This window comes from Anguilla rostrata, chromosome 12 (genome assembly GCF_018555375.3).
Source record: "Anguilla rostrata isolate EN2019 chromosome 12, ASM1855537v3, whole genome shotgun sequence".
NCBI lineage: Eukaryota > Metazoa > Chordata > Actinopteri > Anguilliformes > Anguillidae > Anguilla > Anguilla rostrata.
The window spans coordinates 7,423,547-7,440,232 of NC_057944.1; the positions used below are offsets into that span (position 1 = coordinate 7,423,547).

General features: G+C 45.9%; 1 protein-coding gene across 2 annotated transcripts; it reads right to left on the reverse strand.

The window, feature by feature from the left end:
- Positions 1 to 1,583: 1,583 nt before the first annotated feature.
- Positions 1,584 to 16,439, reverse strand: appbp2 (amyloid beta precursor protein (cytoplasmic tail) binding protein 2). 2 transcript variants are annotated; one of them, XM_064302072.1, is made up of 13 exons: positions 15,791 to 16,439; positions 9,545 to 9,633; positions 8,416 to 8,567; positions 8,099 to 8,222; positions 6,654 to 6,822; positions 5,843 to 5,935; positions 5,110 to 5,177; positions 4,897 to 5,002; positions 4,660 to 4,784; positions 4,367 to 4,452; positions 3,935 to 4,125; positions 3,181 to 3,346; positions 1,584 to 2,873 (listed from the first exon to the last, which is right to left on the reverse strand). In XM_064302072.1, exons 1-13 carry the CDS (start codon positions 15,920 to 15,922, stop codon positions 2,608 to 2,610), a joined length of 1,767 nt encoding a protein of 588 aa, XP_064158142.1. In that variant the 5' UTR covers positions 15,923 to 16,439; the 3' UTR covers positions 1,584 to 2,607. The 2 variants fall into 2 exon arrangements, with proteins under 2 accessions (XP_064158142.1, XP_064158143.1); XM_064302073.1 differs by lacking the exon at positions 15,791 to 16,439 and adding an exon at positions 11,101 to 11,603.
- Between the last annotated feature and the right edge of the window lie 247 nt (positions 16,440 to 16,686).

The following is a 16,686-nucleotide window of genomic DNA, read 5'->3' on the forward strand; positions in this document are numbered from 1 at the left end:
CCATATTTCATGCGTGGGGGCCTATAATAAAGTTTAAGCTGAAACATTGCTATCAGATTAAAAAATAATGCAAAAATGTTGTCACACAAAGTGGTACAGTACCTAAATGTGTAATAATTAATTCTATGTATTTCTGTACTCTTGTATGTTTTCTTGTGTGGGGATGGGACGATATGAAAACAATTTTCAACCATCCACCATGTTTTGGCAATGTTCCAACTCTCACGTCATCACTGTTGCATGCTTCACAAAAACTATTACACTGCCCCGTTATTGTAACGCTAGCAGACACCGGAAAAAACAGTACGCCGCTCACACACGTGAGTTTAGAGCAAGCCTGTTGCATTAGCTCCGCCTACCCTCTCTGGCGGACCAACCACTGATGGGTGATGGAAAACGTGTCACTAACTATGCACCGCTTGTGATTTTTTCCCAGCAATGTTGCCACAGACACCCAGTTCTTTAATCATAAATTATTATATTAATAATAATATAAATTAATATAATAATAGGCTCAATCACCATTGTGTTACCTAATTCGGCGATAGATAGTGACTTAAGACTTAAGACATGACGGGGGCGACATAGCTCAGGAGGTAAGATGACGGGGGCGACATAGCTCAGGAGGTAAGACCGATTGTCTGGCAGTCGGAGGGTTGCCGGTTCAAACCCTGCCCTGGGCATGTCGAAGTGTCCTTGAGCAAGACACCTAACCCCTAACTGCTCTGGCGAATGAGAGGCATCAATTGTAAAGCGCTTTGGATAAAAGCGCTATATAAATGCAGTCCATTTACCATTTACCATTTATTTTAATGAAAATCTTCGAGATTATTACTTTAAATTAGTAATAAACTTTATAAATATGGAAAATGACTAAAGAAAACAAGAGATGAGCCCTTTCTGTGTTACATTTTTGAGTTGGGCTTCAAATAACAAAATGAAATGCATACAAATCGTATTTCATTACCTGTTACTGTTAGGGGAGGCTCAGGCTAAATTCAAATCCAGTCACATACTGAATGTGGAGTCTCATTCATCCTGGTGTCATCACTGATGTGTAATCAGAAATACATCTCATCCAAACTTAAAACATTCACGCACGTAAACACACACCTCTGTCATTCTCACTCACACCAACAGTACAGAGGGAGGGGGGGTGCTGTCTGGACTGTGACTGACTGAATCACTGTCTTCCATATATCCACACACTCCCCCAACTCACAGAGATGCCAGTGAGCCTCCTCCCCCCCCCCCTCCACACACTGGCCTTTGCTGCAGTCCCCCCCAGACCCCCCACCCCCACCCCCACCCCGCTCATCTTCTTTTTAGTTTGGGCATTCTTGGCAACTACTGTTGCAAAACAGTATCCTCAGAAATGACAGCCATTTACATTTTTATCTCATTGCTAAACTGACACATATTTTTTTGAATCTGAAAGAGGTCCTCATTGTAAATTGTATCAGTAACCATGGTATCCAGTCCACAGATGAAAGAACTATAGCAACGCACCAGTCCGATTAGGTGGTGTCATTTCATAAAGAACTCAATCTCTACATTAGTGTCCTTCTGCGGTTCAGGTGGCATTTAAGTTTCAAGTTTCATTTATTAAAGTTTGACAAGGCAGGGTACAGCAGCATAAAAACACAGTTTTTAAACAGTGAACCCTGAGATGTGTCAAACATAACAGCGATCAACATCGTACGCAAAAAGCATGAAATTAAGGGCATAATCTCTTGAATAAATAGATAATTTATAAAACAATTTAAGGGCACAAGGAATAAAGGAATGTTCATGTCTTTTGGGAAATGCAAAGTGCCCACTAGTAGAACCCCTTCTGGTTCCAGTAACTTCACCCACCCCCACCCCCCCCAAAACAGGGAGGAGCAACCCACAGGCTCCACCCACACTTGCACAGCCCCACCCACTCATATCCCCTACAACAGGGAGGAGCAACCCACAGGCTCCACCCACACTTGCACAGCCCCACCCACTCATATCCCCTACAACAGGGAGGAGCAACCCACAGGCTCCACCCACACTTGCACAGCCCCACCCACTCATATCCCCTACAACAGGGAGGAGCAACCCACAAGCTCCGCCCACACTCACACAGCCCCACCCACTCACATCCCCTACAACAGGGAGGAGCAACCCACAAGCTCCGCCCACACTAGCACAGCCCCACACACTCTTCTCCCCTACAAAAAGGAGGAGCCAACCCACAAGCCCCGCCCAGCAGGCCCTCTTTCTGCTGCAGAAGTGTGTAACTGGGCGGAGCTCCTGGTGTACGGAGCTTGTTCCGTTGTGAAAGACGCCAGGCTGCAGGAGTGGCACAAACAAGTATTCTCACAGAGTACAAAGGCTACTCCTGTTTGTTACAAAAATCACCACCAAGGTAAAAAGTTGATAAAATCTTTTAAAAACTTCAAAACAAACATAAGATAAATTGTACACGAGTTACAAAGGGTGAGTTCTGCTTCCATACTCCGGTCAAGATAAAGAGGTCCCAAAAAATGAGATTAGATAACTGTGTGCGTGTCTCTGTCCGTCCGTCCGTCCTGTCCCGTGTGTATACGCCTGCTCGCGCGTGCAGGCGCGTCCGGGCGATCAGCCGCAGCAGGAGCGCGGCGCTGCGTGGCTCTGCTGCGAGCGCAGGAACAGCTGCGCCACCTCCTCGGTGGACCGCGGGCCGGCGCCGGCGTCCTCCAGGGCGTCGGCCGCCGCAGGCCGCCGCTCCCTCAGCCGGCTCCAGCCGGAGAGCGCGTCGTGGTACTCCAGCGCCTTCTCAAAGTCCCCCAGGGAGCCGTACAGCCTGATGAGGCCCCGGTAATCGTACTCCAGCCCGCTGTAGCCTTCTCCAAACAGCTTCTTACCTGAGTGTACAAAACACCGCAGTAAGTAAATGGTAAATGGACTGCATTTATATAGCGCTTTTATCCAAAGCGCTTTACAATTGATGCCTCTCATTCGCCAGAGCAGTTAGGGGTTAGGGGTTAGGTGTCTTGCTCAAGGACACTTCGACATGCCCAGGGCGGGGTTTTGAACCGGCAACCCTCCGACTGCCAGACAATCGGTCTTACCTCCTGAGCTATGTCGCCCCATAAGTAAAACGCACGCACGCTCACGCACATTTAAAATGAATGGAAGACGTAGCGGGATGTAGCGGGTAGCGGGCGTTACCGATGGCAATGGAGCGCAGGTACAGCTTCTCGGCGGCCTCGTGCTGGTTCATGTCGTAGTTGTAGAGCGAGGCCAGGTGGCCCACGGAGAGGGCCACCTCGTAGTCCTCCTGGCCCAGGAGCTGCTCCTTGATCTGGATCGTCTTGACGTGCATCTCCTCCGCCTCCTGAAAAAAGCCGTCGCGCATCAAGTCCGTCAAACATCTCCACAACAGCACCAAAACATTTCCACAACATTACAAAAACATCTCCACAACGTTAAAAAAAAAAACCATCTCCACAACATTACAAAAACATCTCCACAACATTCAAAAAAACCATCCCATAACATAAAAAAAAACATCTCCACAACATTACAAAATCACCCCCTCAATATTCAAAAAAAACATCTCCACATCATAAAAAAACCATCCCCACAGTGCCTACAAACATCTCCACAACATCTTCCTTCCCCCCAAGAAATTACCCACACGTCTACAAAATATCATATCCTCCAGAAGCATCCACCACAGAGTGTCTATTCATTCTGTGGTGGGCGAACACAGGAATTTTAAGAGGACAGCAGAACTTTATACAGCGTATCTATGAAAGACAAAAAAAAAAAGAAACTTGGACACTGGAGAGCCCGGTAAGGAACGTGGTAAGTATGAGAGAGGTCCCGCAGCTGTGCAGCCAGCTGGAGTTGCTAGGCAGCGACGGGTGGTCGACTGCGTGATGAAATGACACGGGCCATCGCGAGAAGCCGAAGCTCTGACCTTGAACCTGCGCATGGACTGGTAGAGCCGGCCCAGGTTGCCGTAGTGCTTGGCGGTCTGGACGTTGAGCTCCCCGAAGGCTTTTTTGGCCAGATGGAGGGAGGAGAGGTGGAGGTCGTGCGCCTCCTGCAGGAGACTCCCCTCCATCTCCTTGTTGTAGCAGTCGATGGCAATCTCCTCCAGGATAAGGGCTGGGGGGGAGGGGTTAGGGTTAGCAGTCACAGCAGTCACAAACCCCACCTGGATTTCAACATAGCCCCCGCCCACAATCTCACCTCCACCTGCTTCCGGCATAAAGCACAGCTCTCAGCCAATCAAAGGGACGAGATATGAAATACTGAAAGGGCTTCTGACAAACAGGCCAGGAAAAAGAGGAGCTCCTGCATTTCCTCTCAGTCCCCCTAGGGGGCAGCAGAGCGAGTCAGACTCTACCTTTGACCCGTTTGGATGAAGCCAGCAGCAAATGGTCCTCAGGCAGGATGTGAGTGATGATGTCTATGGCATGCTCCACGTGGAATCTGCCGGAGAGAGCACTTCATCAGCACACACACACACACACACACACACTCACACCATCACACACCCCTACATCAACACACACACCCCTAACATCATCACACACACAAACATGCCATCACACACAATCAATGACACAGGCAATCACAGTACCCCCCCTGCGGTGAAGCCGAAGATAAGAGGTGCCAGGACAGGATGAGGCTACTCACAGGGCGTTGTCGAATTTGCCGGAACTGTACTGGTGCACGTAGGAGGAGTAGGCCAGGTCTTCGTGGGCCAATGCCACGTTAAAGTTCTTCCCCCCGAAGACAGACTGCCGAATATCCAGGGCCGTCTGTCGGGGGCAATCGGGACCAAATTTAAACGACCCGCTCACATCGATTAACAAAAAAATAAATACCGTAAATAAACGAACGCCTGAAATCGGGATCGTCCGCTGGACTTGCCTGGTAAACCGCGACAGACTGACAGATGTTATCTACGTTGAGCAGGTAGAAGCCGTAGTCCAGCAACGCGTCCGAATATTTGGGGTGTTTCTGGCCAAAATGTTCCCTGGAGGACGGAACGGGGGCGCGGTTGGTCGTTAGCGGGTTTTCACCACCACACACGCCAGAAAAAAATAAATAAATAAATAAAGGACAATCAGACGCGAGCCCCACCGTGCCAGGAACACCGCGTGCTTGATCAGCTCCTCCGCCTTGCCGAACTCTCGCTTCGCCACGCACGCCTGCCGCAAAACATAAGTAAATAAATAAATAAATAAGTACATAAAAAAATAAATACATAAATAAGAGGCCGACTTCTGCTGATACACTCGTAGCCTGGCCCTTAGAATCCAGAAACTTCCTTGCCTCGTTTACAAGATTCGTTGACCTTTGACCTTTGTGTGCCAAAGGTCAAAGGTCAACGAATCTTGTAAACGAGGCAAGGAGACTTCCGAATACTACAAAGTCACAACTTTGTCAGCGCAAGCCAGTACAGGAGACAGGACACGGCGTGCCAAATGCCCGTGGCTTACAAATATATACAGAAAGGGATGACATTCCAACAAAAAAAAACAACAAAAAATAAATTAATTAATAAATAAATAAAAACACTGCAGTCGTCCCCTCCGCTTCCAGTCAGCAGGCGGCCCAGAACATAAGAAATGTATTCCCGTCAATCCTTTCTTTCCCAGCCATTCACGCAGCCACTCCTTTCTAGCTGCAGTTATAGAACCAAAGAGGGACTTCACAGCGGCTTCAAGGCCCATGGCTGCATGGCAACGAGGAGACGGCCGTTCATCCAGAGCCTGCTCAGTGGAGGCAGCCCCAGGAGAGCCTTCCGCAGGCCAGGGCGGTGCCCGTTTCAGCTCCAGCTGCACCCTGAAAGGGGGGAGGGGGGGGGTCTCACCTTTGAGGCCTGCCTCAGGACGTCCACCTGCACTCTGACGGGCAGAGAGCCCGCAGTCACCTCCTTCATGGCCTCTATGCACCACCTGTATGCCTGCAGAGAGCGGGGGTAAGGGGGGGGGGGGGTCACTGCACTAAAACAACTTGAGAGAAAGAACGGAGGCGGACGGAGTGTTATGCAAAAGTTTGGGAACCCCTTTCATGAACGTAAGTTAAAGCTGATGCAACTTCTACAGGGAGGTAAACTTAAACATGACACATTTCAAGAAATTTTAATGCAATTACACATTTGCGGAATTTTAGCAAATACAAAGCAGTCCGTAAGTATTTGGACAGTGATGATTTTTGTTGTTCTGGCTCTAACTCCAGCACGCTGGATTTGAAATTAAACAACAAATATGAGGCTGAAGTGTAGACAGTCAGCTTTAATTTACGAGCATGTACATCCATATCGGGTGAACCATGCAGGAATTACAGTCCTTTTTATGCACAGTCCCCCCATTTTGGGGGACCAGAAGTACCTGGACAAATTGCAGTGTTCAATTGGAAGGGTGCCTAAACTTTTGCCACATTTACCTTTTTAATTATCATTTCTTAAAACTGTTAAATTCAGCAAATATACAGTGGTGCACATTTCAAATTTTCAGAAATACGTTTCGTTTAAGTTTGTCCTCTGCAGAGGTTGTGCCAACTTCTTTTCAGTTATGAGATTCAACAAAACATTACATTTTACCAGGGGAGCCAAAAAACTACTTTGGTACACTGTTGTGGGCGTGGCCTGTGTGAAAGTGAGGCAGGTGGGCGGGGCCTACCTCGTCATATTGGCTCTTGGCGAATAGCAGCGCGCACAGCTCCCCGTACAGAGCGGCCCTGTTGGCCCGGTGGCCGCGTTCGGCCAGCTTGTCCATGTAGGCCTCGGCTACTTTGAAGGTGTCCTCCCCCAGGTGGTACTTGCAGTTCCCGTTGCGCACGTGGAGCAGCCTGTAAGACACGGGGCCCCCCCCCCAACAAAACATCCAGAACATTCCGTTTATACCGCATCACCTAACACCGCCTCCCAGCCAAATTCCTCTTAAAGGGGAATTGCACTTCATGACACTTCTGCTTCTCATGACTGATATCGTCTCCTTCGTCCTCAGACATTTTCGGTTCTGCCAGCTAGCAGTCGTACAACGCTATTTCTACGACCGACCCAATGTTATTGTCTGCAGGTACGCCCAACATCAGAAGTCGCGCAATGATATGCATCTTCGAGTTTGACACAAAACTGCCTGGGTCTACTTCCTGCATTTGTAAAGGAAAACAACAAAACAGCGTAAAATATTAACATAGTGAAATAACTAATCGAAAAATGAAGGGCGGCACATTCATTAGAAGGACAACATCAGTCACGAGAAGCAAACCCTACATGCCAGCCAGATCCCTCCGTTCTGCTACCTCAGGACGCCTAGCACCTCCCCCTCTTCGCACCTGCACTTCCAGAACACGTCTCCTGTCTGTTCTGGCCCCACGATGGTGGAATGACCTCCCTGTGGAGGTCAGAACAGCTGAGACTGTGACCCATTTCAAACGACGACTGAAGACCCACCTCTTCAGGCTGCACCTCTCCCCATCCCTCCCTTCCCCCCTGTAAATGACTAAACTTAGGGTTGTAACTAGGCAGCTGTTTCATAGGTGACTTAGGCGCATCAACTGTCTTAACGACTACTTGTATTTTTATTTATTTTTATTTTTCCATAGATTGCGTTGTTGCCGTTCTCGTTGTTAGTGTTAATCAGTTTAACCATCAGGGTCCAAGTTGAACTATGCGGTTGTTCCCTGTACTTGGACCGGTACTTCTCTCTAGGGTTTTCGTCATACTTGTTCCTGGTTATGGTTATACACTTTGTTGTACGTCGCTCTGGATAAGAGCGTCTGCCAAATGCCTGTAATGTAATGTAATGTAATGTAAAAGCAGAAGTGTTATAAAGCGCAATTCCCCTTTAACAGGGGCACCTGCATTTTCCCAGGACTTGTATTGACGTCACAGCCGGAGAACAGTTAGAGAACAGCCGGAGAACAGTAAAGGTAAACCGGCACTGCAACAGGAAGCCATCCCAGTTACCCCGGAGACAGCTGTCTGCACACAACAATACAGGTCCTACAGCCACTGCTGCTGCTGCTGCTGCTATCAGCACCACTGCAGCGACTAGCACTGATGTTAACAAAGATAATAAACGCAGTGAACGAGCTCGTTTCAGACGGGCGGCTGGCGGACCTGACGCAGCACTCCACAGCGCGGCGCCAGTGGAGGACCTCCTCGTGCAGGGAGCAGAGCTGCAGACAGGCCAGGAACACCCGCTCCGCGTCGCCGTGCCAGCCCGCGTCCGACAGGAACCCGCCTGGAGGGGGGGGGAGAGAGCCGGGCGCACAACAGCAAGCGTCATCAGCAGCGAAGCCATTCGACTACCAACAGGGCATACCTGCGCCCGCATCCCACAATGCACCACTGCTGCCCACAATGCACCACTGCTGCCCTAAGCTTGGACCGGCCGGTTCGGAGCCCGTGTGCGGGCGAGCAAGGGGGGCGCGTACCCAAAAGGAAGCCGAGCTGGACGGCTGTCTCCTGGGCCCGCACGTCGGACGCGTCGATGCAGGCGCAGCGCCGGCTGAAGGAGCTGGCCAGCACAGAGGCCACCTTCACGCCGTGGTCCATCAGCGCCTGGAAACAGTGGTGCAGGAGGTGCCTGTATGGAGAGAGAAAGAGAGAGAGAGAGAGAGAGAGAGAGAGACAAAGAGACTACAAATTGGCTGAATATCTCTTCTCTGTCAGAGATACAAAGCAGAGGCAGATCCTGACCAAGTACAGGCTCAGTGACCACGCACTTGCAATTGAAAAAGGCAGACACCGGAATACATGGTTACCAAAAGAACAACGTATATGTGGTCACTGTAAGACAGGAGAGGTGGAAACAGAGATGCACTTTCTCCTACATTGTGAAAAATATTCAGAAATTAGGACACATTATTTCAACAAATTTTCTCTAATTATAAAAGACTTCCTTTCCCAAACAAATGAGGAAAAAATGCAAATCCTGCTAGGAGAAAGGCCAACGGCTCCACTAGCAGCAAAGTACATCTCGGCCTGCCATAATCTGAGGGACACTGGTTGACCACCACAAATGTATTTATTTTAATTATTTATTAATCTTTTTTTAAATTTTTTAAAATTTTTTACATTATTATTATTGTTATTATTATTATTGTTATTGTTATTATTGTTATTATTGTATAGCCTACTCGTTGTGGCCATTGCCACACTGTTGATTGCATTGTTGTCGTTTCCACAATGTTGTTCGTATTTCATGTTTCCTGTTCCTGTTTCTATGTGTACGCTTTGGCAATAAGTACAAGTGTATTTCATGCCAATAAAGCATTTTGAATTTGAATTTGAATTTGAGTGAGAGTGAGTGCATGACATCAAAGGCATAATTCTCACTCACTCTCACTCAGACTCATACACACACTCTCACTCACTCAGACTCTCACACATACACACTCACACGTGCATACGCGTATGCACACACACACATGCACGTACGCACACACATACACACTCTCTCTCTCTCTCTCTCTCACACACACACTCTCTCTCTCTCTCATACACACACACACACTCTCTGAGGAGTAACCGTAGCGAACCACGGTCTCTCCGCGCTGGTACCTCTTGTCTGAAGCTCGGAGAACCTTGACGAAGACGTCCAGCTCGCAGAACTCCTCGCCCAGCTGGCAGAGGCGGCCCTGCTGGTAGAGCTGGGGGAGAGAGGACAGACCACCACGCTCTGAGATGCCAGGAAAAAGACTCTGTGTCCCTCCCCGTGTCACAGACAACCTGCGAGGCTTTCCCCAGCGCACAGGCCAAACGCCGGGATTCACAGCGACCTGCCGATTGCGGTCAAACTGATGCAGACTGATAACAGGCCGCGCGCTGACCGGCAGAATCGCGGATGAGCATTTCCATGGAGACCGTCCCGACAGTACTGTGGCATTTCACAGCAGAGACACTAAATACAACTCCGGTAGCTCTGATTGGACAGAGACCTACAGCTCATCCCTCTCGCTCTCCATGCATCTGTGCAAGCCGTATGTGTGTGCACACAAATTTGCTTTTGCATGTGCGGGCATTTATGTGCATGTGTGTGTGTATGAGATTGTGTGCACCCACACACGTGTGCATGTTGAGGGGGGCCCTATATTCGATCTAACATGTTAGGGTTGTTTCTGACTGCTGTAACTCATTAACGTCCTTTCATATTGCCTAATTCCTCATAATAGGCCTGATTCTAGATCAGGACATATGAAAAGGTAGGACCCCAAACATTCCTGCATAAAACAGGGCCATTTAGAACAGGTGCCATGTGTGCAACAATCACGCACCTGATACTCGACGTCTGTTAGAATCGGATCATTAAGAGGACCCCTGGCAGACCAAACAGGGATCTGGTTACGAAGTAATACCTCCACAATGTCCACACCGACAGCCAAAACAAAGGAAAGTGCTGACGGCTCAAAACGGCCACGCTGACTGGCTGGGTAACTACAAAGCGTGGGAGAGTTTTTACTAGCAGACGGCAAAGGTCTGGTTATTCTAAGGAGCGACTGTTGCTTGGGCAAGCTTCTCTACACGGACCGTGAGAGTGGACTACTTCTCAGCATCAATGTCAGCCTCTCTGTTTACGGAGTGGATTAAAACACGCCTATTGTGACTTACCTAGCTGGCAGCAACTGTAGTGCTTTGTGACATTCGAGAAAAATACACAAAAACTAGCCTCTCCGATTAGCTTATCAAGCCAAAGATAATATCTAGTCCAGCTAGCTTGATATTTTGTGAACGAATCTACTTAGATCTACTACTATTATACGGTTAGCCTGATAGTTAATTTCCTAGGGCTTAGACGGAATGGCACTTGCTAAGTTTGCCTGGTTTCTCAAATTCAAAGACTTAATTCAAAGATTATAAAACAGAGAGTTTTCCCTTTTGGTTGGATTGTAGTTGTGTAGCTTTGTTACTTTATCTAACTTTAGCCAGCTAGCTAGTTATCTGATTATATCATATCAGTCTGCCACTCTGCTAGGTCTAGCAAAAAGCTATTAGCCAAGTTGCAAAGGTCAGTTCTTACCTTATTGTACACATCAAACTGTATATTTTCGGGAAGGGAACGGATATCTATTCGCGACTGGCTGTAATTGTCCACCACTGCTGAAACTGCAGTGTTATACCGTGTCTCTGGGATCCACTGGAGCTTCCATCCTTTTCCCTTTTCTGGCCAGGAGAAGAAGCCGATCTCAGACCTTTCACTTCCTCCGCTAACGTGTCGAGTTCGTTTCACTTTTTCTGCGACTCCTCATATATCCTCGCCTTTCATACTCGGGGACAAAACTCGAACGATACTTGGTCTGGATTTTGAGTTCAACCCTGTGCCATTTAATCCCATGTTTCTCCCAAAGCTAACACCCAATATTACTAGCTATCCCTCCTCTTTCCCCTCATATTCATAACTGGTCGACGTCGTGACGCTGTTACCGTGGACATCGTTTGCGGTTGTGTTTCATGGTTTTGACAGTGTTTTTGGGTGGCTCGTAGGATTTCATTAGTATGATCTTTTTGATCATCTATGGCAGTCAGTTACTTTCAATATGGGCATTTGTGTGCATGTGGAACCGCTTGCACCTGCGTTCCATAGTGTCGAACACGGTCTATTTTAATCTAGTAGGCAACGCATAAGCGTCCAGTTCGAAGCTACAGTGATTTCTTCCGAAGTTGGTTGCTTGGCAGTGGTGGCAGTTTTTATTGGTGGATTGCACCCATTTTGCAGCATTACCGCCACCTACCGGACTGGAGTGGATCAGAATTAAAATCCAAACTGTAAATCTTGTTTCCCCCCCCCTCCCGAGGTACATAAATAGGCTGATAAAAACTACATAACCCTAAAAAAATGTCGTGAAACTTATTTCCTGTTCATTCCATACATTTGTAATTCTACATAAAAAGCTATTGTGAAATTGAGCACAGGAAACTGCATAGCATAGGGCATGATGAAAGCATAGGATCTGAACTGATCCTGGCAATTATGGGACAAAATCAATTCTGAGTGTAACACCTAAAATCTTGGAGTTGGTAGTGTGTGAGCATATATTTGAATATACTGGCAAACAGCATCTCCTGTATGAATTCCAATCTGGGTTTAGGAAGTTTAATTGTACTGACTCATGTCTTAGATTTCATCATAAAGGAAAAATGGATGAAGGAAAACTGTGTGGTATAGTCTCATTTGACCTTCAAAAGACCTTGGACACAGTTATCAGTAAACCATCAACTACTGCTTAACAAGTTGAAGACCCTGTGGCTGGATGCAATTGCAGTAAACTGCCTCATATTTGGCCTATAGGGACCAGACAGTGGAGGTCAGTGGGCCCGCTGCTGTTTTTATTGTACATAAATGATTTGAGAGATGTACGCTCTTGCAATTTGCTTGTGTACGCTGATGATTCAGCTTCGCTCCTCTCTCATAAGGACTTGAGCACCCTCCAAAGGACGCTAGGAGAGGAGCTTTCACAGGTCAGCATCTGGCTGTCTGGCAACTGGTTTATTATTATTATTCAAAACAAAGCTCAGGTTGAAGAAGGCCCCAAAAACTATGGAATGCTTCCATCTCAAAAAAAAAAAATTAATTTACAGATCAGAAAAGAGAGGCCAATGGGGTGCGACTTCATAATACCCGATTACAGCATCAACAACATAAAGACCCGTTTGGAGTGAATTGCTGGGATAAAACATTCAGCATGTTGGACAGCGTAGTCCACTATGAAATGCAGATTGTGAAATGACTACGTCTGGCGGCTACTGTGGAAACAAAAAAAAAGTTGAGAGCAACTTTACCACAGGGTGCAGGGAATTGGGTCTTTGTGCGCATAGATATTGTGACCTTGTAGAGATTGCTTTTGCCTTCAAAAAAAACATTGCCCTCCCAGGCAAATACCAAGAGGCTGATGCATGTTTTTATTACAAGCAGGTTGGAATACTAGGCCCCCAAAAATATGATGCGTACCAATCACTGCCGCATGAATATTCATGAGGAACAGAAGCGTGCTCATCATGCCAATTAACGTCCACATTTCGGCTGCCAGTTTGAGTTGATTTTAAAGGTTATTTTGATTGTTTTTTATACCTTACATGCTCTAGTATCTGAGTACATGTTTCATGTGGTATATTCATAAGGTATGTTGACTAGAATATAGCATCTCTCAAGCACTTAAAGCATCCATCAAGAAACACTGGCACATTCTAAACGCAGACCCATCTGTAAGGAAGACTTTTCATAGCAACCCAAGATTTGCCAATAAACATGCTAGAAACATTAGAGGTAGTCTTGCTAGAGCAGATGAGTATGCACACCCTCAATACTTTTTGTCTTCTCTCCCTTCAGGTAACTTTTCCTGTCATGGCTGTAAAAACTGAAATGTTATGATCAATGGTGATTCATTCCTTCACCCTCGTATTGGGAAAAATATTTAATGTCCATGGCTGAACAACCAGAAAAAAGGAAGTTCATTGTACAATTAGCAAAAATCCAAAGAAAATCTCAGGTTACAAGTTAAAAGCGCACAGTTGCATAGGCCACATTACAAAGTTGAAAGCGCACAGTTGCATAGGCCACATTACAAAGTTAAAAGCACACAGTTGCATAGGCCACATTACAAAGTTAAAAGCACACAGTTACATAGGCCACATTACAAAGTTAAAAGCGCAAAGATGCATATCGGCTTTTCAGCCTTCATCAGCGTTCAGCCTATCTTCCCATTTTCCTTTGAGCACCTCACTTCTACACAGTAGAAGCCACAGTGTTGTTCCTTTTCTCTCCCAAGTTCATTGTATATCTGATGAAATAACCCAGGTGGGTTCCTCTGTATTGGTAGGACCAAACAGGAACATTATGGAATAAGAGCAACACAAAGAAGAACCAGGATGAAAGATCTCCTGGTGCATTGCATTACATTCATTTGGCAGTACAATAAGTACATACAAAATGTCATTGGAACAACTACAAAACACAGGTCCGATAAGGTACAGTACTAATTTTGCACAGTTATTCATAGCCATGAACACATTAAGCCCAGTTCACACAGTGAACATTACTCTGACCTAACCTATAGTAGGCCTAAGTCAAACTAGGAGGGAGGAAGATATTTTAATACATTTGGCTGTGATGTATACCAACTAAGGCTCCAAGGCCTTGGGTTGGTGCAGGCACCTAAGAGGGGAGGGAATAGAGCAACTTTACTGTTGCAGAGGGAAGAATGTTGGATTTACAGTCTACAGACAGAGAGTCTTAGCGACCTTAAGGAGAAGCTCCAGGTAGGGCAGGGCTGCCCAGCCCTCTTCCTGGAGATCGACCGTCCCGTATGTTTTCATTCCTCTTAGTAGAATCAGGTGTGCCAAATAAGGTTTGAAATGAAAACCTACAAGGATGGTAGATCTCCAGGAACAGGGTTGGGCAGCCCTGAGTTAGGGTGAGTTATTTAATGAATGTGCCTTACAGAAAAGAAACCTATTAGCTTCCTTTCACTTTCTTTTCCCTTTAAAATGATTTTTAAAAATGGTTGTATAGAAAACCCCCCAGAGTCCTTGTTTGGGACTATTTTAATCAGTTACTTAGTTGGTCTTGCTTTGTTTATCCACTTAGAATCTATATTTCTGATATTTTGGACTACAGCATATATTGTGATATGTTTCCATTTATGCATTGTTACTATTTAGCTTTTTTTAGTGTGTCAATGAGAAAAAGTTGGAACTAGTTAAGTTACATGACTACCAGCAGATAAAGACAATATGTTGGCATCTTCATTGTTCAATGCCAATGAAGGCTGCATAGCTGAAAAGTTTTTGCATGCTGGCAATAAAATAGAGTAAAAAGTATATATCTGACTGCCCCCCCACCCCCCCCCCAAAAAAACTAACTTGGCTAATGCTGTTCAGTGCTCTACCTAACATTAAGCTAATATAACTATTACCTATTGAGCGTTAATGAAGGCGCATTTTGGTGTTGATTTGCTAGAGCACTGGCTATCAGTACTTGGTAGTTAGGTAAACTAGCTATCTATGTAGGTAAGGTAACACATTCTTTCTTATCCTCTGTAACACTAAAGATAGCTCTAGTATACCTACCTCGTAGTCTGTGCCCAGAAGTTATAATAGTTGTTATTTTTATTATGTGTTTGTTTTTATTGAACGTTATGACACATTTAAGCTAACTTAACCTACCTGCTCTCACAAATTGCCTAAGGATGAAAAATGAGGCTGAATATGGACAAAACATGGCCATTTTCTCAGACAAAAGAAGTCATACCCTAGTTAGGCTGACATTAACTTCCATAAGGCGGCTAGCTAGCGCTTCACCCAATAGTTTTTCGGGAAAAAAGAGGCACACATTTCAGCTAAGTCAGCACAAAGTTTAGCTAGTTTACTGCTACTTTGTTTTGGTGACACTCTCTATCATGTACACATTACATGTATATAAAAAAAAAAATAAAAAAAACTTTTTGTTGGCTGGCACTGTGCGGGGAAAGAAAAATTCAAGCCAAAGATAATATCTAGTCCAGCTAGCTTGATATTTTGTGAACGAATCTACTTAGATCTACTACTATTATACGGTTAGCCTGATAGTTAATTTCCTAGGGCTTAGACGGAATGGCACTTGCTAAGTTTGCCTGGTTTCTCAAATTCAAAGACTTAATTCAAAGATTATAAAACAGAGAGTTTTCCCTTCTAGTTGGATTGTAGTTGTGTAGCTTTGTTACTTTATCTAACTTTAGCCAGCTTAGCTAGTTATCTGATTATATCATATCAGTCTGCCACTCCGCTAGGTCTAGCAAACAAGCTATTAGCCAAGTTGCAAAGGTCAGTTCTTACCTTATAGTACACATCAAACTGTATATTTTCGGGAAGGGAACGGATTCGCGACTGGCTGTAATTGTCCACCACTGATGAAACTGCAGTGTTATACAGTGTCTCTGGGATCCACTGGAGCTCCGCGGCGGCCATCCTTTTTCCTTTTCTGGCCAGGAGGAGAAGCCGACCTCAGACCTTTCACTTCCTCCGCTAACTTGTCAAGTTGGTTTCACTTTCTCTGAAACTCCTCCTATACCCTCGCCTTTCATACTCGGGGACAAAACTCGAACGATACTTGGTCTGGATTTTGAGTTCAACCCTGTGCCATTTAATCCCATGTTTCTCCCAAAGCTAACACCCAATATTACTAGCTAACCCTCCTCTTTCCCCTCATATTCATAACTGGTCGACGTCGTGACGCTGTTACCGTGGACATCGTTTGCGGTTGTGTTTCATGGTTTTGACAGTGTTTCTGGGTGGCTCGTAGAATTTCATTAGTATGATCTTTTTGATCATCTATGGCAGTCAGTTGCTTTCAATGTGGGTATTTGTGTGCATGTGGAACCGCTTGCACCTGTGTTCCATAGTGTCGAACACGGTCTCTTTTAATGCAGTAGGCAACGCATAAGCGTCCAGTTTGAAGCTACAGTGATTTCTTCCGAAGTTGGTTGCTTGGCAGTGGTGGCAGTTTTTATTGGTGGATCGCACCCATTTTGCAGCATTACCGCCACCTACCGGACTGGAGTGGATCAGAATTAAAATCCAAACTGTAAATCTTGTTCCCCCCCCCTCCCGAGGTACATAAATAGGCTGATAAAAACTACATAACCATAAATAATGTCGTGCAACTTATTTCCTGTTCATTCCATACATTTGCAATTCTTCATAAAAAGCTTTTGTGAAATTGAGCACAGGAA